Source organism: Acomys minous (genome assembly GCF_964271855.1).
Source record: "Acomys minous genome assembly, chromosome: 1".
NCBI lineage: Eukaryota > Metazoa > Chordata > Mammalia > Rodentia > Muridae > Acomys > Acomys minous.
Window position 1 is genome coordinate 63,140,742 of NC_140483.1, and position 24,825 is coordinate 63,165,566.

General features: G+C 44.6%; 2 protein-coding genes across 15 annotated transcripts in view; one reads left to right on the forward strand and one right to left on the reverse strand.

Annotated features, from left to right (window-relative positions):
- The window catches only part of NCKAP5 (NCK associated protein 5), a 915,906-nt gene that overhangs the window by 584,360 nt on the left and 306,721 nt on the right, over positions 1-24,825 (forward strand). For all 13 annotated transcript variants that reach the window (XM_084799427.1, XM_084799426.1, XM_084799429.1 and 10 more), the window contains one exon: positions 13,941-14,090. In XM_084799427.1, the coding sequence (XP_084655553.1) occupies positions 13,941-14,090 (150 nt within the window). The remainder of the gene's footprint in view (positions 1-13,940; positions 14,091-24,825) is intronic.
- The window catches only part of LOC311607631 (uncharacterized protein), a 57,226-nt gene continuing 46,523 nt past the window's right edge, over positions 14,123-24,825 (reverse strand). For both annotated transcript variants that reach the window (XM_084799538.1, XM_084799537.1), the window contains exon 4: positions 14,123-15,833. In XM_084799538.1, coding sequence (XP_084655664.1) covers positions 15,768-15,833 — 66 coding nt within the window. In that variant the 3' untranslated portion in view covers positions 14,123-15,767. The remainder of the gene's footprint in view (positions 15,834-24,825) is intronic.

A 24,825-nucleotide genomic window follows, 5' to 3' on the forward strand; every position in this document is an offset into this window, starting at 1 on the left:
ATTTGATAAAAACAGTAATAAAAGTCAAGAGAGGCTTCATCTATTAAGGTCCAGACTACATTTGTCTGTGGTATAAACGTAAGTACAAGGCATCTTGATACTATGTCAGTTAACTTAACAATTCTGTTAGTACCCCCTGCATCCTAAGATCTCCCCTGCCATGTACCAGGGCAGGATTCAGTCCTGCGGAATGCGCCTCAAACCCAATCAGGAAGTAGTAGGATGCTCCAATTATAATGCAGTCAAACAAGGCCTTTATACCATCCCCTCTAAGGTTCTGGAACATTGGGAGATGGCAGGGGACAGAGGCTGAAGCAGGGAGAAAAATGTAAGAAGCAGGAAGGCTGCAAAATACCATCTCCTCTGCGTGGCACAGTCATTGTCATCACAAACTCACAGCAACTGTGGGTGCCTGCACTGCATCTCATCAGACTCAGTTCTTCAGTGGTCAGCCTTGGATGGAGCCGGGGATCACAGAGCTGTACCCCATTACTGAGCTGGTTGTTATTGACAGATTCAGGGAGAAAGGGGGAGGCCTTGTCTTTGGTTGTGTACCAACTGATGGCTGTATCAGGCTCCCGTGAATATTTCTCATATAGTGCTCACACTGATGCTCTGATAAAGCTAAATGGGTCACAGAATGAAAACTGAAGACACGATTCTGGGAAAGAGAGAGGTGGGGGGTGGGGTGGGGATTAATAGAAGTGAAAAGGAGATAAAAGAGAGTATTGAGGAGAGACTAATTAGAATACATTATATACATGTATAGGAAATCATCAAGTAAAAGTAATCAATAAAAAGAGACCATCAGTCTATTTGTTTTAAATCTTTGCACAAGCAAATTTTAGCAAACCAATGCATGTAGTGATTCCACCCGTCATAGTATTTTATTGCTGTGAAGAGACACCGTGACCACGGCAACTCTTGTAAAAGAAACATTTAACTGGGGCTGGCTTCCAGGTTCAGAGGTTCAGTCCACTATCGTCATGGCAGGAAGCATGGCAGTACGCAGGCACACACGGTGCTGAAGTAGGAGCTGAGAGCTCTGAATCTTTATCCATGGGCAACAGAAGGAGACTGGGTGCCACAATGGGGGTAGCTTGAGCATAAGAGACCTTAAAGCCCACCTCTACAGTGACACACTTCCCCCAGCAAGGCAGCACCTCCTCCAACAAAGCCACATCTTTCCTTATGGTCCAAGCATTCAAACACAGGAGTCTATGCGGCTCATTCCTATTCAATCCACCCTCCCCCCATAAGTAAATGTCCTCAGAGATGGCTCACGCCCAGCAAACTTTCCAGAGACATGTTGCAGGTCCTTATTCTAAGCTACGACTGAATGTGACTCTATGGGCCGTTCATCTCTCAGAGACAGGGGATGGAAGATGCTAACTATATAGGGCCTAAGAAAAAAAGGCACAGCAAAAATATGTTTTAGGTACAGAGGAAAATGTGCATATAGGGAAGCACACTGGGGACTTATTTTTTTTTAGAGAAGTCTTATAGACAAATCTAATCCTAAATATGGTATGTATTAAGTATTCTAAATCTCTAGTGGGATTTTAAGTCCTCATGTTCTTAAGTTGAGCTTTACAGGTGATTAAAAGCATAGAAATATAAAGCCTGAAGGGTTTTTAGTTACTCTGTGTTCGTGACTTTTGTGTAACTTGTGTGAGGGTCTATGTGCTTGTGCCATGGCGCACAGGTGGAGATCAGAGGACAACCTCAGGCATCAGTCCTGGTCCTCACCTTCCACCTTGTTAGAGGTGTGGTTTCTTTATAGTCTTCTGCCTGTGTGTGTGTGTGTGTGTGTGTGTGTGTGTGTGTGTGTGTGTGTGTGTGTGTGTGTGTGCACGCGCGCGCGCGCCAGAATAGCTTCTGGGGATCTTCCTGTTTCTGCCCCTCATTTTCCCAGAGGAACACTAGGGTTACAAATGCTCACACTACTGCATCTGGCTTGTATGTATGTGTTTGTTGGTTTTTTTATAGCAGAGTCCCCCACATGCATGGCAAAAAGTTTTACGCATTGAACCATCTTCCCAACCCCTGGGTTTGTGCATTGTATTCAAAACAAGAAGAAATGGGGCAGAGAAGTAAGTAATGACTGCCAGGCACACAACTAGACTGAAGCAGAGGGGAAAGGGATGTAGATCCCACGTATCTGTTTCTCCTCAGCTTTACTAAACTAAGGACCGTGAACTTGGCCTAGAGAGGTACGGAATTTTACTTTACAGAGAGCCAGGGCTGGCTTGCAGCTCCATCAGGAGACAGCTTTTCCAGCATGCAAGGAACTGCATTTGGTCCCCAGCACTGTGTAAACCTGGCGTGGTGCCACACACCTGTATTTTCAGCACTTGGATGGCAGAGGCAGAAGAAACTTTTTTGATTATTTCCTGTGGTGGTGGAGGCTACCTGGTCTAAATATGACCCTTTCTCCAAGCAGATCAGTCAGAAACTTGAAGATAGCAAAGCAGTGGTTGGTAGACTTTGAGAAGATCAAATGTAACATCAAGGTGTTATAAATGCCATACAGTATTTTGGCTTCTGCCTTGATTTGAGCCTTGTGGTCCTGGGTCAGACACTCCTAGCCGCATATCCCAGCTGTAAGATAGCAAAAGGAAGCACTGTCACAGTCAGGTTGAGCATTTACATGTAGCTTTTAGATACACTGCTGGGCACACACACACACACACACACACACACACACACACACACACACACACACACACATGCCTGCTGCACTATGGTGAAGATATGCCTGCTCCTCTCATTGACTTCTTTGCTTTCTAAAATTTTTACTGAATTTATTTGTACGTGTGTATGTGCATGTATGCATGTGTGTGTGCGTTCAATCTCTAGGAGTTGGTTTTCTCCTTCTGTTGTGTGTGACTCGGGATCAATCTCAGGCTGTCAGACTTGGCACTAAGTCCTTTACCCACTGAGCCATCTTATTGGCCCTCGTTAACTTTAATTAAATGAGAACTTATGAACTCGTCTTGGTGACCAGCTCCTACTTTTATGCCTTATTCTGGAATTTGGTGAGTATGTTTCTCTTTGCCGTTCATGAAAACCAGGGGCATTCAAACATAATTTGTCTATTACAAAAGCTTTCCAAAAGGTTTTGGGGTGCAGGCACAAACCTATGCTTTAGAGTCTTAGTGTCACTTGCTCTAGAAGCCAGTCAACCCAGGTCTTGGGTGTTCATGATGCCTGCTCCACATACAGGAGCAGGTACAACCCAATGGGCCATGGAGTGCCCTATGTTCAGGCATTAACAGAAACTCGCCGCTTCCAGAAGGCAGCCTCTGACTTCCATAGCCGAAGTGGTGGTTAATAAGCTGTGGGGAAATCTGTCTGTCTCCCTGACTTAACACCCACCATGCCTGTGGGCTGTTACCAAGCACTTCTCCTTCTCAGTCTTATGTGGGTTGTGTTTTCAGTGATTAGATTTTACTTTGTTTTCCTGATTAATGACAAAACTGGACATAGTAATGCACATTTCCCCCAGCACTGGAGTGGAAGGAGAGAAAGCATCAGAAGTTCAAGGTCATCTTAAGTTCTATAGAATATACTAAATTTGAAGAGAGCCTGGGCTTCACAAGATCCTATCCCCCACCCTACCCCACCCCCCCAAAAAAAAAACCAAAAACAAAGAAACAAAAAACAAAAACAAAACAGGTATTGCCAGGAGTGTTAGCGGAGAGATAGAACAATCTTTGTGAGTTCAAAGCCAGTCTGGACTACATAGTGTGTTATAACCCAGCAGAGGCTACACAATAAGACCCCATGTCAAAAAGAAATAGGTACTAAACCAAATTAGCAGTGCCAAAGGCTTTTATAAAGTGAGGGTGATCTATATCCTGTGTTGGGGCTGCTGAACTTTGTATGTCAGTCTACCTGGAGAGTTCTCTAGAATGAAAGACTCCTGGCCCCACTCCTAGACACCAACTTACTGGGGCCAGTTTGCCAAGGAATCTGCATTTGAAGCCTTGTTTTTCTCCCTCTGCCCTTCCCTCCACTGATCCCAGTGCCAGCTGCATTGTCATCAGAAGCCTTGAGCTAAGGATGTTAGTCATTTGTCATTGTTAGGCAAACCACATATTCAAATATATGAGTTACAAGATGGCCGTCAAACTCCAAGGTCATCTACATCATAGCTCGGTTGGCTCCTCCCTGGCCTGTTACTACAGCACCCTTTTCCCGCCTTCTGTTCACTGTCCTCACTCACACTCCTGTTTCAGATACCCATCTGTGCATCTCTTCTTTACCACCACTACCACACACGTACATGCAAACACAGAAACAACACATATCCATAGTACACAAAGAAACATGAACACACACAGGTACGTGCACACACAGAGAGACACAAGCCATACTCATAGATATGCACATAAAAACAACCAGACATATATGCACACGTGTATATACACGCATGCATACCTGTGTACACACACACACATACACACACCTGTGTACACACACACACACACACACACACACAAACACTTGAAAATAGTCACCGATTTCCTGCCCAGTAGCTTTCCATTTTGTTAGAGTGTGGGGAAATCCTGTCACATGTGGCCTGTTGCCACTTGGCCCTTCAGCTTCATCTCCATCCCCAACTCCTCCAAGTTCAATTCAGACTCTACAAGTTCGATACCCACTTCCTACTCTTGGCCATCTTCTTTCTTTCCTGATAAGCTCCCTTGTTTATCCAGATCTCCATTCAGCAAAAGTCCTGCACTTGCCACCCCTCTGTACTCCTATATGACTATTACATGTTTGTGTGTCACATGAGTATGGGTACTCATACACATGATATATGAAGGTCATAGGTCAGGATTCTTCCCCAATTGCTCAGTTTAGTTTTTAAGATACAGAGTCCCTCATTAAACCTGGAGCTCACTCATTGGCTAGACTTCCTGGCTATCAAACAGGATCCTCCTGTCTTTGCTCTCCTGTTCTATTGCTGGGATTACAGCTGTGATGACTGGGGATCTGAACTCAGGTCCTTCTGCTTGCACAGCAAGCGGTTTTATCAGATGAGTCATCTCCTCAGGCTAATTTAAAAAATTTTTCTACAAAGTCTCTCACTGGGACTGGGGACTCCTAGTAAGACGAGTGTGGCTTCAAGAGTGAGTCTAAGGCACCTGCTTTTCTCCTTCCTACTTCTGCTATTATAGGTGTGCACTACCATGCCCAACCCTTTATGTGTGGGCTACAGGGCAAACATGGGTCCTCATGCTGTACAGCAAGCACTTTACCCACTAAACCATATTTCCAGCCCTCTGCATCACTTCCTCTTGAAGCATCCAGAAGCTTCTTCAAACTACGTACTAGATTATTGCGACATTTTGATTAGCAGCCATCTTACTACTTAGTATGCTCTACAAGAGGGGGACCATGTGTGTCTTACACCCCTGTGTCCCTAGCATTCTTTGCAGTGCCTGATTCATTACCACTCATCAAATACTGGCAAGATAGACAGATGAGTTCACTTAATCATGAAGCCAGATAACGTCATGGAACACTGGAGTCCTACTGTGTGCTGGACTGAAGGAAATGCATCACTTGAAAGTCAATAAAACTCATTTGAGCATGTCATCAAAGGACAGTATGATAATTTTCCTCAATATGTTAATTTTTTGAGTCAGGATCCATGTAGCCCATGTGTGGCCTTGTGCTACCTTTGTGGCTGGGGATAACTTTGACCTCCTCCCAAGGGTTTTGGTTACAGATATGCACCACCATACCCAGTTTATCAAGTGTGGGGCGTGGAACCCAGGGCTTCATGCATCTTAAGCAGCTACTTTACCAATCCCACATCCCAGCCCCTCCTCCACATCTACTTAAGCACCATCTGTCAGAGGGCGTGGAGCTGGGCTGCCTGCTCTTTGAACTAAATGAGCTCCCAGGACTACGATCCTTCTGAGTTAAGCTGAAGCGCTCAGAGTTTTCTGTTGATTGATGCCGTTTTACATAGGCCTGGTGATGCAGAGTGTTGCAGAAGAACAGCAGAGCATGCCCTCACTGGTGAATCATTGCCTGGCTTACCACTTAGAGAACTGAACAGCTCTGAAGGAAGCTTTATGTACCGACGAGGCAGAATTTGATTTAAACCCTTCAATGCTAACTGAGCCCCTTAAATCTTTACCTTCAAGGGGGGCTGGCTGGTATTTGTTGACGCAAACAAGATCATGGTTCCAGCCATATATGAAATATGTGGAGAGCGAGCATTGTTTGTGTAGCAGCTTCACTTCTGTGAGATTCACTGCTGATTAAAGTCTATAAAAATGAGAACAGGTCACCTCTGGAACCACCTTATCCTCTCCACAGTCTGTTATCCTCCAAATGGCCCTGGCTCTCTTTCCTGCTTGCGCTTGGGAAGTTGGAAAGAAGGAGTTTTAGCTGGAGCTACAGGTTTCTCGTGTCTTTTATTCTCAGCCATCGGTTCACTGTGTTTCTCTTTGTGTTTCTGCCTGCCTATCTGTCTCTGTCTCTGTCTCTGTCTCTGTCTCTGTCTCTGTGGCTCTTTGGCTATCTCTTTCTTTCTGTATCTTTCTCTTTCTATCTCTCTGAGTGTCTCTCACCCTAACTATCTCTCACTTTCTCTGTCATCCTTGGTCTCTGGCTGTCTCTGGCTGTCCCTGTCTCTATATATCTATTTTCCTGTCTTTCTCTTTGTCTTTATTTCTATCTTGTTTTCCTCCTCTATTTCTTTGACTCATTTGTTGTTCTGTCTTTTTCTGTGTGTCCTTCTTTCTCTCTGTCTTTCTTTCTTACCCTTTTCTTCTCCTCCCCTAGATCTTTAATTGGCAAAGATACTAAACGTCTGCTATTTTGTCTGATTGTGTGTTCATTACGCTTAGATAAAATAAAGATCCTTGATTTAAAAAAAAAAATGGCATGCTTTAATGAGTTGAAGATAAATTTAGAAGCTATCCAGCCTGAAATGAGCAGCTGTGGGCTGCTGAGCAGTGCGGCCATGTTTCCCCACAGGTCGGCCTCCACTCATGTTCTCTTTGCTTGGCCTCTTCTAGAAGATCCCTTCAATGTGCACTCTTAAGGATTCATTGTTCTCTGACACTCTAACTGGCGAATACCTGGGGGAAAGTGCTGGGGAAAGAGCCTAGCCTAGTGGGATTGTGTTCATAGGCCAGTGGGGTCATCTTCCTCCACCTCTTCTTTTCACTTAGATACAGTCTCATGTAGCCCAGCTGGGCTTCAAACTCACTATGCAGCTAAGGATAGCTTTGAAGCCTTGATCTTTGTGTTTTCCAGGATTCTCTAGAAGAATAGAACTGGTAGAAAAAAATATATGTGTGTGTGTAACATATATATGGAATTTATTAAAGTAGCCTACAGGCTGTGGTCCAGATAGTCCAATAATATCTGTCTCCTGATAGAAAGAAAGGCCAGGAATCCTGTATTGATCAGCCATTGAAGCTGGATGTTTCAGATGGCCTTCAATATATTCTGGAATTTTGAAAATGTAAGTTCTTATGCTAGCAAAGGATTGTCTCCAGAGCTGGGTAGATGAACTTGCCGCTGAGTGAGGGCAAGCGGGCAAAACCCCAAAAGCTTCCTTTTTCCATGTTGTTTTATATAGGCTGCCACCAATGTGACCCAGATTTAGGGTGGGCCTTCTCACCTCAAATGATGCAATCAAGACAACTCTTAACAGATGCGCCTAGGTGCTAGGTTTTAGTTGACTCCAGATGTCATTGACAGCCAACATTAACCATGACCGTCCTCCTTTCTCCATCTCCCAAGTGTTGGGAATCAAGACCCACTTTAAGTCCTGGTTTTCTAATGATCCAGCTACACAATAATAGTAAGAATGCTAATGAGAAAATGTGTGATGAAGAGACATTTCTCAGGGGAGTTTCTTCCAGAGCCTCCAGTCAGCCCTGTGGAATCTGAGGGTCTCTGTTCTCATCAGGGCTGCTGCCACTCCTGGCACACACTGCCCTCTCTGGTTCTCCCAGGACTCAACATTCTCAGTGTTGGAGGAGACATCTACTTACCCCTGCAGTGCCCTTCAGCTTTCCTTCCCTGCCCTGGCCTCTCTCATCCTCTTCTCTTTTGTCACTTTTAGCTTGGCCGCAGGCAATTAGGGAACCATTGTCACACTCAAGTTGCCTAACTGCCTCCTTGTTAGGAAGGGTAGAGACCCACTTTCCTGTCACTTGTCATTGTCCGTCTTGCTGAGCATAAACTGTGTCTTGAGCTGCTGAGTTCTAAGGATTTTAACTTTGGAAGGGACATTTAGTTCACCCGGAATTTTGCATATGGGGGAAACTGAGAGAGAAAATGCTTGAGAGATTGGTCCAGCAAGACTCAGTGTTTGGATCATAAATACCACACAGCCTTATCAGTCCCACAATGAGATACTTTTGAGATATGAGTGAAGCTGAACATGGACTCCAGGGCTTCTGATGGATCGCCCATGCTAGAATCTGGTCCTCCATAGGAGATGCTTTGGGTAAGCTCTCAGTATCCATAACTGCCAACCATTGCAATACAACAGCTTCCCAACTGATCTGAAAGGCTGCCCCTCGCTCCATAGCATTTCCCATTGCAGAAGTTAGATGCCACGTCCCCTACCTGGCCTTACCTGGTCTCCACTTCCTCTCTACTCTAAGAAGACACAAGCTACATCCATTCTTGCAACTTGCAAGACCATCCTTGGTCAAGCTCTCTCTTATTATGACTGTACGTGCATGTATGTGTATTTGTGTTTGCATGTCTATGCAGACACATATATGTGAACAAGTGCACATACACATATGCATGTGTTGTGGAAGCCAGAAGACAACCTTGACTGTCATTCCTCAGGCCCCATCCACCTTGTTTGTTTTCTTTTTGACTGGTCTTTGACTGACCAGGATCTGCCAAGCAGGCCAGACTTGCTGGCTGATGAGCCTCAAGGATCCTCCAGTCTCTGAGTTCCCAGGGCTGAGGTTACATATGTGCACAACCATGACCAGCTTTTGTTTTTCACGTTAAATTATTAAAAACCGGTGAGGGTTTCGTTGTTGTTGTTGTTTATTTTGTTTTGTTTGTTTGTTTGTTTACTTATATTTATTGTTTGAGAATTCTATATCCATATCCGGTTTTAATGTGTGTTGACATCCCGTTCCCTTTCAGTCCCTCCCCTCTTCTTCACGCCACTTTGCTGTCCCAATTTCATATAATTGTCTTCATTTTTGAGACACACCGAGTGACTTAGTGCTGCCAGGATAGGCATGGGTACAGGGACATCTACCGGAGCATGGCCAGTCTCTCGGGTAACACAGCCCTGAAGAAACCTACTCTTCCTCTGTTAGCAGCCATCAGTTATCAATAACTCTTCAGCTAGGGGTGGGATTTCATGACTTTCTCCCCTATCCATGGTGGGAGTTTGTCTGGCTTGAAGTTGTGTATGTCTTAGGCTTACACTGTCATAGCCTCTGTGTGATTTTTGACATGAGTTCTGGAAGTCAGTTAAGCACAGATCTTCATGCTTGCAAGGCAAAACCTTTATTTACTAAGTTATCCACCAGCCCCTGCCTTTCTTTCCTGCTCGTTTCCTCTCTTGCATCTTCTAGGATGCACTGAGGCCCTCTCCCTCTTCCCCTCAAGGGCCTCTCCTCCTAACAACTTTCTTTCCCCCTTCTAGAGCCCCGCCATTCTCATCATTTGGTATCAGTTCCAAAGGACAACTTTTCATTCTGATGTCAGCAAATCTCATCCCAAACTGTCCCCAATCTTACCCTGTCCATCACAGTGTACTCTTACCCTGTCCATCACAGTGTACTCTTACCCTGTCCATCACAGTGTACTCTTACCCTGTCCATCACAGTGTATTCTTACCCTGTCCATCACAGTGTACTCTTAACTTGCCCATCACAGTGTACTCTTACCCTGTCCATCACAGTGTACTCTTACCTATGTCCATCACAGTGTACTCTTACCCTGTCCATCACAGTGTACTCTTACCCTGTCCATCACAGTGTATTCTTACCCTGTCCATCACAGTGTACTCTTACCTTGTCCATCACAGTGTACTCTTACCTTGTCCATCACAGTGTACTCTTACCTATGTCCATCACAGTGTACTCTTACCCTGTCCATCACAGTGTACTCTTAACTTGCCCATCACAGTGTACTCTTACCCTGTCCATCACAGTGTACTCTTAACTTGCCCATCACAGTGTACTCTTACCCTGTCCATCACAGTGTACTCTTAACTTGCCCATCACAGTGTACTCTTACCCTGTCCATCACAGTGTACTCTTAACTCGCCCATCACAGTGTACTCTTACCCTGTCCATCACAGTGTACTCTTACCTCGCCCATCACAGTGTACTCTTGTATTTATTTTCCATAGCATTTGCCACTAGCAACAGATACATTACCCAAACATGTGGTTTGCCATTTGTCATGGTGCCCAACACTAACTATAGTTTCACTAATTGTAAGAACTCAGTTCTGTTTTTCCTGTCTTTGGCACCTGGATCAGCACATGACTTAGAGTATTAAACTTCTCTGTGTTGAGTGCATCAGTGGACTATATTTGGACTCTTTGGAAATCTCTTTTGCTGTGGTTTGAATGTGAAATGCATCCTTGCTCCCCAAAATGCGTGTGTTTAAACCCTTGCTCCCTGGAGGCGGTGCTGTCTGTGAAGTTATGGCGCTTTTGATAAGTGGGGCCTTCCTAGAGGAAGTAGGACACTGAGGCGGGGCTTTGAGATTTCACAGCCCACTCTTGCTTGCTGTTCCCTCTCTCTTACCTAAGTGTGGATACGATGTGACCAGCCACCCACCTGCTCCTGATATCATTTTATTGGTTTTAATTTTAGACCTTTTTGTTGGTAAGTTAGCTAGTTATGGTATCACTCAGAACACAATGCTGACATACAGGGAAGCATGCATAAGTAAAGCTAGGGTATGCCCTAATATAGAAGGAGGGATGCTATATTCAAGGTATATTGCTGGGGATTGTTTCAGTAGTAAACAGTCAACAGTATATATTTTACATGATTGCTTTATACAAAACCATGCAGGAATCCAAGTGAGATATTAATTGGTTGGTGGAAATATTGTGATGAAATTCAGTACATGCTAATTAAATGTCCCTGACAATGCTATAGAACACAGCTCCTGTGAGTAATGAGAATTGGCTACTTATGTTTATATGCATGCTGACAATCTTATGTACAAGACAAAAAGAAATTATCAGGACGTACTGAACATAAGTGGCCCAAGATCATTCACTGAGCTGCTAACGGGTAGCTCTGGAACATGCCTGCCTGTCACATGTGAAGATTGTTTAGTATTTTATTCTCCACACCATTATAAAATCCTAAAGGGTGTACATGTGTGTGGGTGTGGGTGTGTGTACTGATTCGTGTCTGTGTGCACAATATGCATGCATGTTTGTTGAGGACCATGTCCCATCTCATTCCTCAGGTATTATCCACTTTTGGTTTTAATCTTGCTTTGTTCATAACTATACAAACAACCATTTCTTCAGCCTTCCAATGGCTCTCCAGCACCAGGATCAAAGGTGCCACCATACTTGACCTATTCTGTGTGAATCTAAGGGATAGAACTTAGGTACTTGTATTCACAAGGCAAGCATCTTACGGATTGAGCCATCTCCCCAGCCAAGCACTATCACTTTCTTAATCCCCCATGTATTTATTATATGCAAAGGTCATAGCTAAAATTATATCCTGTCATCTCCACAAAACAAGTTGGCATAGATCAGCCTATTGGCTAAATGTTTTACACACATGGATGTTATACATATGACATATATGCCTTATGTACTATAAGATACACTTTTACATACTTCATAATGCATGGTCAAAAATATTTTGAAGTATTATGGATCCTTCACAGCACCTTGGTGAATACAGTCTGAGAACTCTTGCCTCCCCCAATGTTTTGGTATTTGCAGATGAGCTTAACTTTGTCCTGAGTATAAAGAAGTTTGCCAGGATAGATAATCCAGTTTAGGCCAGGTGTTTTGCAACTTGCTATAGAAGAGCCAAGATTCCTACAGTGTGTGTAGGAGTTAAATGGAATATGTGATTTTTACCTGTTTGCGGTGCAAGGTCCTTTGTACATAATACCATAGATGGAGAAGTGTTCATATGATACTCTATTTTTTATCCTTTTGTATAGTTGTGTGTGATGTGCATATGCCCTTGTGTGCATATGCATAAGTGCAGATGCACCTGACGGAGGCAAAGGACATCTTAAGGTGTTGGTCCTCACCTTCCACCATATTTGAGATGGGATCTCTTGTTCTCTGCTCTGTGTGGCAGGCTGGGAGGCCCGCATGTTTCCCTGTATTCTCCTGCCTTGGCCTGCCTCCCGTCTCACTGTAGGAATGCTGGCACATTAACACACAAGATTGTATCTGGCTTTAACATAGTTTATGGGGATTAGAACTCAGGTCCTCACACATGGGCTGCAAGCATTTTTGCACATTCGGCCATCTCCGTCATCCATTGTATGATATTCTCCTGATATTTATTTTTTCCTTGCAAACAAGAGCTAAGCAAAAGTCTCAAATTAACACTTCTCAACTTCCAAAAAGCTGTCAGAGACAAGGTTGAATGTGGAGCTTCCAGCAGGAGGCATGACAAGGCAACAACACTTTATGTCTGCCCCAGGGCTGTACAACCAATCCCAAAGTGTTAGAAGGGAAACACAGGGGTCCTTAGAAATTGGGCTATTCCTGGCTGAAGTAACTATTTGTTTTGAGCACAGAATTTACCTGGCTGGAGAGACAGCTCAGCAGTGCACGCACTTGCCCTGCAAACATAAAATCCTATCTTCATATCCCAAGAACCCATATAGACAAGCAGGTCAGCCTGTAATTGCAGCCTTGGAAGGTAAAGAGAGGGGTGTCCCCAGATCAGGCTGGTTATGGAGGCTATGGATAACCCGAGTCTGCCTGAGAGATACTGCCTCAGGGAATAAGGTGAAAGGGTCATACAGAGCGATCAACCCAGGTCTTCCATATACGTGCACTTATGCATGCATGTATGCAAACTGCATACACACATCTGCCCATACACACATGCAAAAACATGAACATATACATGCATATCATGCACGTGAAAGTGGAATTAAAAAATCCAAAAAGTGGAATTAAATCCATTTTGATATTTTATATTTATTTTTTCTTTAAATTAATTATAGTTGTATGTCCATTGAATTCCATGATCTTCTTTCCCCCTCACAAATGAAGGTATTACGATGGGTGAATTTTTCCACAGCTTAAAGCCTAACTCTATTCTATTGTGTTGAAACAAATGGATTAACCATATGATTGCGCCTGAAGCTTGGCTAGCTTCTGTAGCTTTCCCAACTGGACAGACAACATGCATCTTCGGATATGGTGGTCCCATGGCTTTACGTTACCAGAGTTTAGGGAAGAAAAACCAAACAAACAATCGTCTAATGGAGGGTTGGGGAAACAGTACCGTTAATAAAGTCTTTATTGATTTAACTTGATTTGCAAGCATAAGGACCAGAGTTCAGTCCACAGGGCCCATGTAAAATGGTTAGGCATGGTGGTGTATGCTTATAATCCCGGCAGTGAGGAGGTGGGGACAGACAGCGCTCTAAGGCTTGCTGTCAGCTAGCCTTGCTTGCTTAGTGTTCTAAATTGGTGAGAGTTCTTAGAAAAATAAAAGTTGTAGCCCTCCCCCCTTCATGCAGGCACATTCATGGACCTTTGCACATGCACACATTCCCACACATAAAATAAAAATCTACTATGCTCACTTCTATAAGCATGGTTCACCTTGCTTAACAAGTCTGTCTCCACCTCAGCCCAGGACCATCTCAGAAGCAATCCAGACTTCTCCCTTTTAGACTTTCGCTATGTTCCAGCTGTAGATTAGTGAAAATGCTATTTCTTTTTCTGGCTTCAGGAAAGAGTACCCGAGGAAGAGAGAAAACACCAAGAAGCACTGGGTGATCTGCACGTGGCAGTAGATGAAGAATCAATGAGTGAACACAGCAGTACTGATGAGGGCAAAGAAGAAAATAGGCTGCTCTTAAAGAGGCTGAAGGCTCTGGAGGTAAGAGACCCAAGCATCCCCTGAGGGAAGAACCTGCTGTGATGGCACTGCCCTGTGGTACCCGATTGTGAGTTTGAGTCTTCCTTTCTCAGTTCTCCCAGACTGAGACAGTGACCTGTCTGCCATTAGAATCCCTTCCTCAGCAGTGGACACAGTTAAACTGCTCTGCACTGGAAGGGTCATGACCTGTATGGCTGGCTGCATTGTCTTCAAAAGAGAAAACAGCAGAGCAACTCACTTCCCAGTCCTAGTCTCTAAAATTGAGAGCACTGTAGGCAGGGGCTGTGGGACACTTGACTGTCCTTTCCTAATGCTTTATAAAATGGATGTCTGGGTGAGTGAACAAGCAAAAGATACAAAAATATATAAAATGGTTGTGAGAGGAAATGTATGTGCTTATATACAGATTTTAGTAGTGTTTTTGTTAGACCCGTTTCATTGAGAAATAAGGCATGTGTAGATAGCTTCATGCAAGGGAGAGAGAGGGGGGGGAGGAGAGACAGACAGAGAGACAGAGACAGAGAGACAGAGACAGAGGGACAGAGACAGACAGACAGAGAGAGAGAGAATGAATGAATGAATGAATGAATGAACGAACGAATGAATGAGCACCAAGCTAAGGGTCTTTGAAGGAGATCTAGATTCACCGCAGCTCTCCAACTCACAGGTTGAAAGCACCAGATGGTCTAAAGCTTAGAAGCATTTATGTCACTTAAAGTGCTCATTCCTCAGTTTTCTTAGCTGTCACCCAAGAACATCTCACTGATCTGTTCTTGTTAGAGCATTTGACACTCAAGGGAAGATATTTGAGACTTGAGTGAAGTTACTAACTCGACCCAGCCCATAGAATCATTTGGGAAGGGGGTGTAAATAAGGAGTTGTTTAACTTTGGTTGGACTTGGGCACGTCTGTGGGGAACTGCCTTGATTTCTTGGTTACCCTGGAAGATTCTGCCCACTATGAGCAGCACCATTCCCTAGGTCAGAGGTCCTTAACTGTGTAAGGGTCGGGAGAGAGAGCTGAGTAGAGGGCGTGCACACACGCTCCTTGCCTCTGACTATGGATGTGTCTAGATGCCCCATGCCTCTCCCACTGTGATGTCCTTACCATTATGGAACTGTAAGTTGTAACTCCTTTCTTGCCTAAGTTTTGCTCTTTATCAGGGTACTTTACCTCACAGTAGGAAATACAGTTAGGACATCCAACATCTAAATGTACAGTGCTGCCTAGGGATGTAGCTTAGTTGATAATGTGCTTGCCTGTCCTGCTGGTGGCTCTGAGTTCCTTCCTCAGTATTGCAGAAAATTAGACACGGTGGCAAAGACCTGAAATCCCAGCACCCAGGAATTGAAACAGGAGGATCAGGATTTCTGGGTCATCTTTGATTTCAAAGTGAGTTCCAGGATAACCTGGGATACATGCAAGCAGGCCACAAAACAGAACAAAAGCAACGGAACAATTATAAAAACATAGTTTTACTGTAGGTCCCCCAAAATCTGGAATCTTTTCAGAGTATGCAGAACCAGGATGAGGAGCATGTGGCTCTGCTTGCTGCTTGCTGCTGTCCGCAGCCCTGCCTCTGATCTCTCGCATCCATTATAGAGAGCACTGCCCTTTAGATCACTTCCTTAAGGCAATGAGCACTTGAGCCAGATTCTCGGGATTTTGTATGAGTCTCTACTCCCTTTTTTTTCTTCTTTTAAAAGCTTCAGAGTTACACATCTTCCTGATTTTCTTTCCTCCCTTGAAAAAAATGAAGAAAATAATAGTACATAGCCTTACTGAAAAGCAGTGAGATTAAACCACTTATTATTTCTACAATTCCTTTACACTTGGTCCCATTGATGTTCCAGTTTTATCTCTGTTGCTGTGATAAAAATACCCTGGGGGTGGGGTGGGTGGAGAGGCAATTTACAGGGATTATTTCAGCTTACAACCCCAGGTATCAGCGCCTCATTGCTGGCACGTCAAGGCAGGAGCTCTAACAGCAGTCACGTGACACCCACCATCAGAAGCAGAGAGAAACGAATGCACGCTTGCCCATTTGCCTCCAGGTCAGCGTCTCTAATTTTATACAGTCTAGGGCCCAAGACCAAGGAATGGCGACACCCGGACTGGCCTGAGCCTTCCCACAGCAGTTAAGATTAGTAATTAAGACAATCCATGGGTCACAGGCCAAGCCAGTCCACATAGTTCCTCACCGAGACTCCTCCCCGGTAACTGTAGGATGTGTTAAGAGGACACTTGAAGCTAGACATCACTTGTACTGATATGTTCCACGGCAGTTGCCCATTCCACAGCCACGTGCTTACTGTTCATCGGAATAGAGTAACTAACACAGAACTGTGATACAGAAGCCTCAGGTACTCCACACAGATATGCCTGGAGACAGATGGATGGGCAAAGGGTGTTTAGAGCCCAGGCAGAAGAGCCTCTGACTAGGGAGACAGCTGGTTCCCATGGAGGAAGGGGAAGGGCCCCTCTGTGTCCCCTGGGCTTTCATACCTTGGTAGGGTGTTTTGAAACAGTTAGGAAATGTTCTGGGGAGGGGGCAGGAGCGTCTACCTGGGAGTGTTAACAAACCCCACGATGAACTAGATCCAACCGGAATGAGTTGCCATTACACGCACCTCAGTTGTTAGTCCTTACTTAATGATTACAGTGAAACTGCTCTTGGTTCACCTCCTTGTCAGGAGAACATTGTGAAGGGCATTTTATTTAATCAAGCTAAGAGGTGTTTTAAAATGTCTTTGGCATCAAATGTTCTTAAACTTCAGGGTGTATACGTATTTATATAATTCCCCCCCTTCCAAGAGATCATTACATATTGGGCAACAACTCTTTTATCCAATATTACTTGGATGTAATAACTAATGTCTTGAAGTGATATTAATCCCCATAGTTTCAATTCACAATGTGTTTTATTTCCTAAATTGGATGGCTGTAGCGGAAGAGTCATTGTTTATTTTTAAATTCTTTGTTTCCTATTTGGTTTAACGCACTACTTGCTCTCTGATCTCACTCTCTTATTATTTCGAGGCTTCTTTGATTTGTATTAAAACATGTACTTGTCTGTTTTATGTGTGCGGGCACACAGGAGTAGCACATGTGTTTAGGTCACAGGACAGCCTGTGTTAATTGGTTCTTCCCTTCTGCCATGCTGGGTCTGGGAACTGAATTCAGATGGGTCAGGCTTGGAGGCAAGAACTCTCACCTATGGAGCCATCTCACTGCCCCCCTCCATTATCTTGTTAATGGTATAAATTTAAGGGGCAGGGGATTCTGGTAAGGTCTTAGGTAGTACAGCCTCGGGATGTCGCTAAGTCTCCTTTGATTGCTTGCTGCTCTTGGATCCAACCCCTGAGAGCTGCTATTGTAGGTGTGCACCACACCCAGGTCGGGTACTATAAAATGGATATATCTTTTATTTGCATGTAATTGCACTTTGTATGAACTTCATATACTACAGAATTTTAACTATTCCATATGCTATGTGTCTCAAATCATTTGCATAGGTTAAAATTTGTTGTGGGTAAATAACTAGCTCATTTTTCTAGAGCTGGCCACAGGCACCCATGTAGATTGCAGCATTTTAACAAAATGTTCTTTGGAAAGGCTGCAGGGAAATTTTCCCGAAGGGATTTGGATACCTTGTCAATATTTTTGATGTGCAGCAAAACTTTAGAACAGCAATGAGTATTTTCTACCAATGTGTTTTCAAGCAGCCTTGAAATTTCTGGGGCCTGCTATGAGAGAACACAGAGGCTACAGGAAGCAGGCTCCCCTGGGCCAGTGAGATGGTTAGAGAATGGGGGATGGGGGTGGGCAATGGGGGATGGAGGGGTGCAGGGCTTCTGCCAATATGAAGATCTGAATTTTATCCCTGTAACTCTGAATTTTATCCCTGTAACCCACACAGCAGAAGGAAAGACAGATTCCTTCTGGTTGTCCTCTGTCCTCCCTGTGAGTGCCATGGGGCAGAGATGAACACACACACACACACACACACACACACACACACACACACACAAACACACAAACGTACTAAACAATTTTTTAAAAATTAAAAAAAACAGCAGGCTCCCCAATCAAGTCCCAAGGAGCCATGAAGTAGACTCAGAATCCTAGCATTACACTCTTGACTGATGCGACATAAATGTTTAAAGTGATAAATGAGTTTTAAAACACTTAATTTACATTTAACAGCATCCAAGTCATATCAGAGTAGCACCTGACTTTGATAACTAACTATATATGGCCCAGGCCTTACATACATGCATTAGAGTTCCCACCCACTCTGTTCACTTAGGTTCATGGATTCTTGTGTCCTGGAGCAAAGAATTGGACCAGAGACACTTAAATAGCACTAGAGATCGGCAGTTTACTGTAGCAGGCAGGACTCATGGATCTGGGAGAGGTGAGACGCTCCAGGAGATGGTGAGCCCTCGTGCATCGTTTCCACCACATCTGCTTCTCCCATGTTTGTCCTGAGCATGTTTTTCTCACATGGATGCTGACCTGTATATGTAGCCCTGGTGGGGAGCATTCTCCCATCTCTACCAGCTGGCCTCTTTCATATGTTAATCTTGATGCCTCCCTCTTGTGCCCTGCTCACTGGCCACTTGGATAGTCCATCCCACCCTAGTCTGAGAAAAATTTAGGGGATCCTCCCCTTCCTCAGGAAGGTGCCCTCCATAGTCCTTTCTCTGCTGGTCTCACTTGCTATTGGTTTTCATTTTCTCAGCTTTGCCCAGCACCAGCCTCATGTGTAACCGCTGGGCTTTGATGGATTTTTCTCAAACCCCAACCCATGAGAGACAGTGAGATGCAGCAGGGAACCTTCTGCCCATTGCTTGCCAGCCCGGTCTCCTCAAGTGCCAGCCGCTAACACAAAGCAAGGCAAGCTGTGTCCCCACTCCAGCCCCCTCCAGCCAGTCCTTTGTCTGGTTCTGTGCCTTTAAGCTCTGAACTCTTAACTTGCTTCTCTGGGTCCCTCTGTGTCCTTCCTGTGGTCCTCAACGTTTCTTGCTAAGTTTCCCTTCCTCCAGAGGAGCCCAGAGGCAGCTGTCAAACAAGGCACAAACATACAGCCACACTTTCTCTTTCTGCTTCCTGCAGCTTCCTCTGCCTTGGTGGCTGTGCTGAGCCCTTTGCATATGTCAAGGAGAGGAAGCTCAGATCCTCCTAGACACCCTGGAAACAAAACCCAGCCACTAGGTTGCAATATTTTCGCTTAAGCTCCTGACATATGCTAAGGAGACCTTGTGATAGTTTTTGGTCAGTGTTCCAGAGCCACAAGGGCAAACATAGCCACATGCACATGCCCCTTATTGTTTTGGTATGCAGCTGTGCTTGTGTGGTTTAAAAGTTTGGGATTCAACATAATAAGATTCTTAATATAAAAAAAAAAGTTCGGGATTCAGTTAGCCATGGTGGTGGCTCATGCCTTTTAATCTCAGCACTTGGGAAGCAGAGGCAGGTGGATCGGTGTGAGTTCAAGGCCAACCTTGTCTACAAAGTGAGTCCAGGACAGCCAAAGCTACACAGAGAAACCTTGTCTGGAAAAAAAAGAAAAAAACAAACAAAAAACAAACAAACAAAAAAAACAAAAAAAAGAATTTGGGATTTTATGGCTGCTATTTCAAGGACTGTCTACCTCACTTCCCCACCCTCCCGCCCACCTACCTGCCTGCCTATATTGTTGTATATGTGTGTATAAGTGTGTGCGTGCATGTAGGCCAATGTTGGATGCCTTATTCAATCTACCTTAGTTTTTGAGCAGACATCTCACTGAACCTAGAGTTCATCCATTCAGCTAAGCTGGCTGGCGAGCAAGACCCCAGGGAGGCTCCAGTCTCCACCTTCACAGCCCTGGGATGACAGACGTGAGGCACCAAGTCAGTCCACTTCATATGGGTTCTAAAATGTGAGCCCATGTCTCCTGATACAGCACGCACAGGCGAACAGAGCCATCTCTGCTCTCAAAGGAATGCTTTCTTCCCTTGGAGAGAAACTCACCAAACCTTCTAAATCACACAGTGATGACACAGGTGTAGGGGGGGTTGCTCCCGCAACCCACCCTGTGGCATGAATTCCAGGATCTTCTCTATTACCCCTGGGGTCCCTTGACCGCATCTGGGATCTAGCCTGGTCTCTTCTAGGAATGTTTGACTCAGCGTCTGGGTTTGTCCCTGGCATATTTCTTGCTATGTGTGATTTTCTTGTCTCCAGGCCCATTGGTACTGCAGCACCAACAGCCCTCCTCACTACTCTAGACAAACCTAACACAAGGTTGCATGTCAAGATGCAGGCCTCCAGACTTATTCTCCCCTCATAAAGCATCTGGTTCCCAGACTCCAGCCAAGAGTGGAGTCAACCTGAGAGCACTAGAGAGTTCTGAGCCTCTACAGAAGTGCTGATGTCTCTCAGCTGTAGCCTCAAGGTCAGAAGAATGTGGCCTTTCATGGGAATGATTTATTTTGTTCAGGAAAGTATGGCAATTAAATATGTTAAGGCGAATAATGGCCTTTTCTAACCAATTATACCTTACTGTGAAAGTTTGACAATTAAAGTGCTAAGCATAGGTTTTTATTAATAAGTGATTCTGTTTAAAATTGGGTAGTTTAAAATAGTCAAACCTGGCTGTACATCACAGTTATTTGTGGAACTTGTACTTAACATCTATGCACTGAATAGTCTCTGTGGGCCAACTGCTGTTCTCAGCCGTAGGGAAGGTCAGTGCTTCTGAGTCCCCACCTCAGTGGACAGAGACAGGAAGCACATACTTAAATAATAAGCAAATAAGTTCATGGATAGAGAAGAGGCTCCAAATGAGGAAAAAACAAAGGATATCATAGGACAGAGTGGGAGGTAGGAGCAAGAGACATTTAGCTTCCAAGGAACTGTTCCAGTAGGGTCAGGCCTCTAAAGTACAATATGATAACAAACAGGAGATGCCTCTGCAAGGATCTGGAAGACTAACATTGTAGAAAGAAGCACCAAGAAGGATAGAGACAGCTTGCAACTGTTAACATTATTTTTATAAAATTGTGTTTGTTTCTCAGGTTCTCTCTTAACTCAGCTATCACACAAATAACTGAGATGCTATCACATTATTTTACCAAGCTTCACAGAACAAGAACTGAGCAGTTATTAATCTATTCTTCACCCTCTAAGCTAATTTGGTTTCCTCCCAGCATACATCCCAGAGATGATAAATGCACTTTGTAACTTTCCTTGTTGATCTCTTTGTCTCCTGGCCCCTCATGGACATCTGACCTTGGCTGAATACCCTACTTCCTCCTCTCAGTCTTCCTCCCATGGCTGGCAGGAAGTCCAGCCTTGTTCTCTTCCCTGCTCAGCGATTGGCTGTAAGCTTCTTTATTGGCGTATGGTAGGCAATTGGAGAGCAGTGTTTGCACAATATTGAGACAGGAGATACTCAGGACAAGGGTTGCAGCCAGATTAGGGGTACAGAGATCAACATTTGAATTACACAATAGCCTCATACCTACATGCAACTTTCCTAGGACACAAATCAGAGCAGTGTCTAGATTATGACCAGAAATTCCTGTAGGTTTCACTACAAACATTCATCTTACTTGGTCAGTTCTTACCAGCGTTGCACAGGGAGCCATGGAATTAGAGGTTTGACTCTTCTGAGCTTTTCTGTGCTCACTTTATTTTTCAGTCTCCTTTTCTTAGGAAATTCCAAGTGGTGTTTTATTAATGTAGGCATAGAGCATGCTCAAAAGCCATCCAGGAGTTGGGAAGGTGGTTCACAGGGTAAGAGCATTTGCTACCCAAGCTTAAGGAAATGAATTCGCATCTCCAGAACCCCATGAAGTAACACAAGTGTCTACGATCATGGTAAAACCCACGGGAATCACTGATGGTGTAGATGTAGCATATAAGAGGAAACCGGAAAATTAGGAATGGCTTCATATTGTTTTATTCTTTACTTCTCAGAGTGATGTCTTAATGAAAAGTGGCCAGTCTTGAAAGAGGTGGCTCATGGGAAATGATGATCTAATCATCAGCTTGTATGGTCCACTTTGAGATACATGTTCAGCATTCACGTGACTATTTTCAGGAGGTTGAGGGATGCACAGGGTTGAGGTCAAGGCTGCAAGTGTGGATCTGAGAGAATCAGAATATTGATGACATTCTGCAGGATGGCACCAAACTAAAACACCTGAGAAGTTAAGTGTGAGTGTGGATGTCAGGAGGGCCTAGGACAGAGCCCTGGGAACCTCTCCAATAGGAAAATTGCAAAGTTCAGGGAGAACCAGCATATGAGCCTGGACAAGAGCAGCTAGGGAAAATGGAGCGAAAGAAAAAAGGCCATATTAAGAGAAGATGCACAGAGCCTGCTCTTGACTCTCTTCTCAATAGCAAGGCTCCATCTTAATAACCACGGTGTCTTAGTGACTAAGTATTCTAGTGACTTAGAAGGGAAAGATGGGAAAACATGTGTAGATAGCTCTTCGTATGTACTCCGGCTTTCTTTCTGTTGCTGTGATAAAAGACCTTGGTCAAAGCAGTATAGGAAGAAATGGGTTTATTTGGCTCATAATTCCAGGTCACAGTTCTTAATTTTTTTTTGGAGGAGAGGTAGCCAAGGTAGGAACTCTAGAAGCTAGTCACATCATATCCACAGTCAAGAGCAAAGAGATAGCAATTGCAGCCTCACTGGCTAGTAGGTGGCTAGCTTTCTCTACTCGGCTACAGCCCCGGGCCCAACTCACTCTCAGGGCCAGTCCTCCCACCTCAGTTAACAGTCAAGACAATCCCTCACAGACATGCCCACCAGCCCGCTTATTCTAGAATAATTCATCCTTCAGCCTTCCCTCCTAGATGATGATAGGTCACGCCAGGTTGACAGTTAAAACTAACTGACACATGTCTGTTTGTTCAGCATGTGTGCATGCACATGTTCAGGGGCCACAGGCTACATCCTGTGTCTTCCTGTTGTTCTCCACCATATTTGTTTTGGAAAGAGAAAAAAACTTGGAGCTCAGTCATTCAACAAGACTGCCTGGAAGTAAGGACCATGGATGCTCCTGCCTGCACACCATCACCACTGAGATTGTAGGCAAATCTTCATACCTGTCTAGCATTTCTACAGGTGCTGGGCATCTGAGCATCAACCCAGCTGTTGGTCCTTGGGTACAATCTACCCTCTTTTGAGGCAGGATTTCTCACTGTTTCTGGAAACTAGCAATATCCCTAGGCTGCCTGGCAAGTGAGCTCTGAGAATTCCCCTGTCTCTGTCCTCTGCCACTGTGGTGCTAGAGATGCATGCCCTCAGCTGTGCCTGGCCTCTTGTGTGGTCCAAATCAAGGTCCTTGAGTTTGCATGACAATCACTTTACTAAGCCAACACTCTGGTTCTCAGTGGCTTCTTTGAGAAGCTGTTCTCTCATGTAGAGTGGGTGTGGTAAGTCAGACTTGGAGGTGTGACACAAAACCAACCCTTTTAACATGTGGGGGTACACTAGTGTGGGAGATGATACAGTGGAAAGGTCAAAGTTGATGACATAGAAGCATCAACGTGAGGTATGCAAGCAGGCAGGAAGGATGGAACCAAGCCAGAAACACAGCTTTTTAAAAAGTCAAATGCCTAAAATACACCTCAGGAAATCTTAATTCTCTGAGTCTATGACGGAAACTAAACACCTGTATCCTTTTAAAACGCTGCCTCTATTTCAGATGCACAGCCAAGACTGAGAGCCATAAATATCAGCTTTGCCTCAGAACACTTTCTACTGCTATAACAAGATACCTGGAGCTATATAACTTTTTCAAGTAAAGACACTGTGAAGCTCGGGAGTTTGGAGGCTAAAGTCCTATCCACATGGGGTTGGCATCCAGTGAGGGTTCATGGCTGGAACATAATATATGGAAAAGGAGACAAAGAACCAGCCAAGTACAGAAAGGCCAGCTAGGAAGCAAGGGACCAGAGAGGAGCCAGACCTTTTGAAGACCTGTGATAACCCTGTCATCTAAACACCTCGCTTTCTCTCTTCACTTCAGTGCCACCACACCGGAGACCAAGCCTTTCTCACAGGGACCACTGAGGCATGCTGGGAAATCCTTTAGGGTGAGGATTCAGGCTATGGAACAGCTTAGTTAGGGGTCAGATGCTCCATGTCCCCTTGGGTCTTACACACCTTTGAACCTACTTTCCTTCATCCCTGCATCCAGGAAACAATTCCTTCCGCCCTCAAACCTGGGGTCAGAAGCCTTTTGCCTACGTGTCCAGAAGCAGTGGGTCTGAGGCCTTGAGGATTGCTTGTATTTAGGAACACCGTGGGCGTGTCTGTCAATCACAGCTCTCCTAAGGCACAGACAACAGGATGCAGAGTTTGAGGCTAGCCTGAGCCACAAAGGGGAGGCCTTGTCTCAAGTAACTTAAATAAAGCAGTAAATAAGTAAATTAATGACTTGCTTGTTAAGAAAATATCTGAGGGGGGAGGGGAATGGATGTGTACATGCTGGAACTGTCAGAGAATAATCTGTGTTGCCCCCCACCTTGCACTTTGTTACTTTCTTTGAGAAAGGCATGTACGTCAGGCAAGCTGGCCAGCAAGCTTCCAGGGATTTTTCTGCTTCCCGTCTCACCACAGGAATGCTGGGATTGCACATAGATATATGTGACCGGGTGTGTCTGTACATGGGTTCTGGGGATTTACATACCTGCCCCAGCAAGTGATTGAGCCATTGAGCCCACAGCG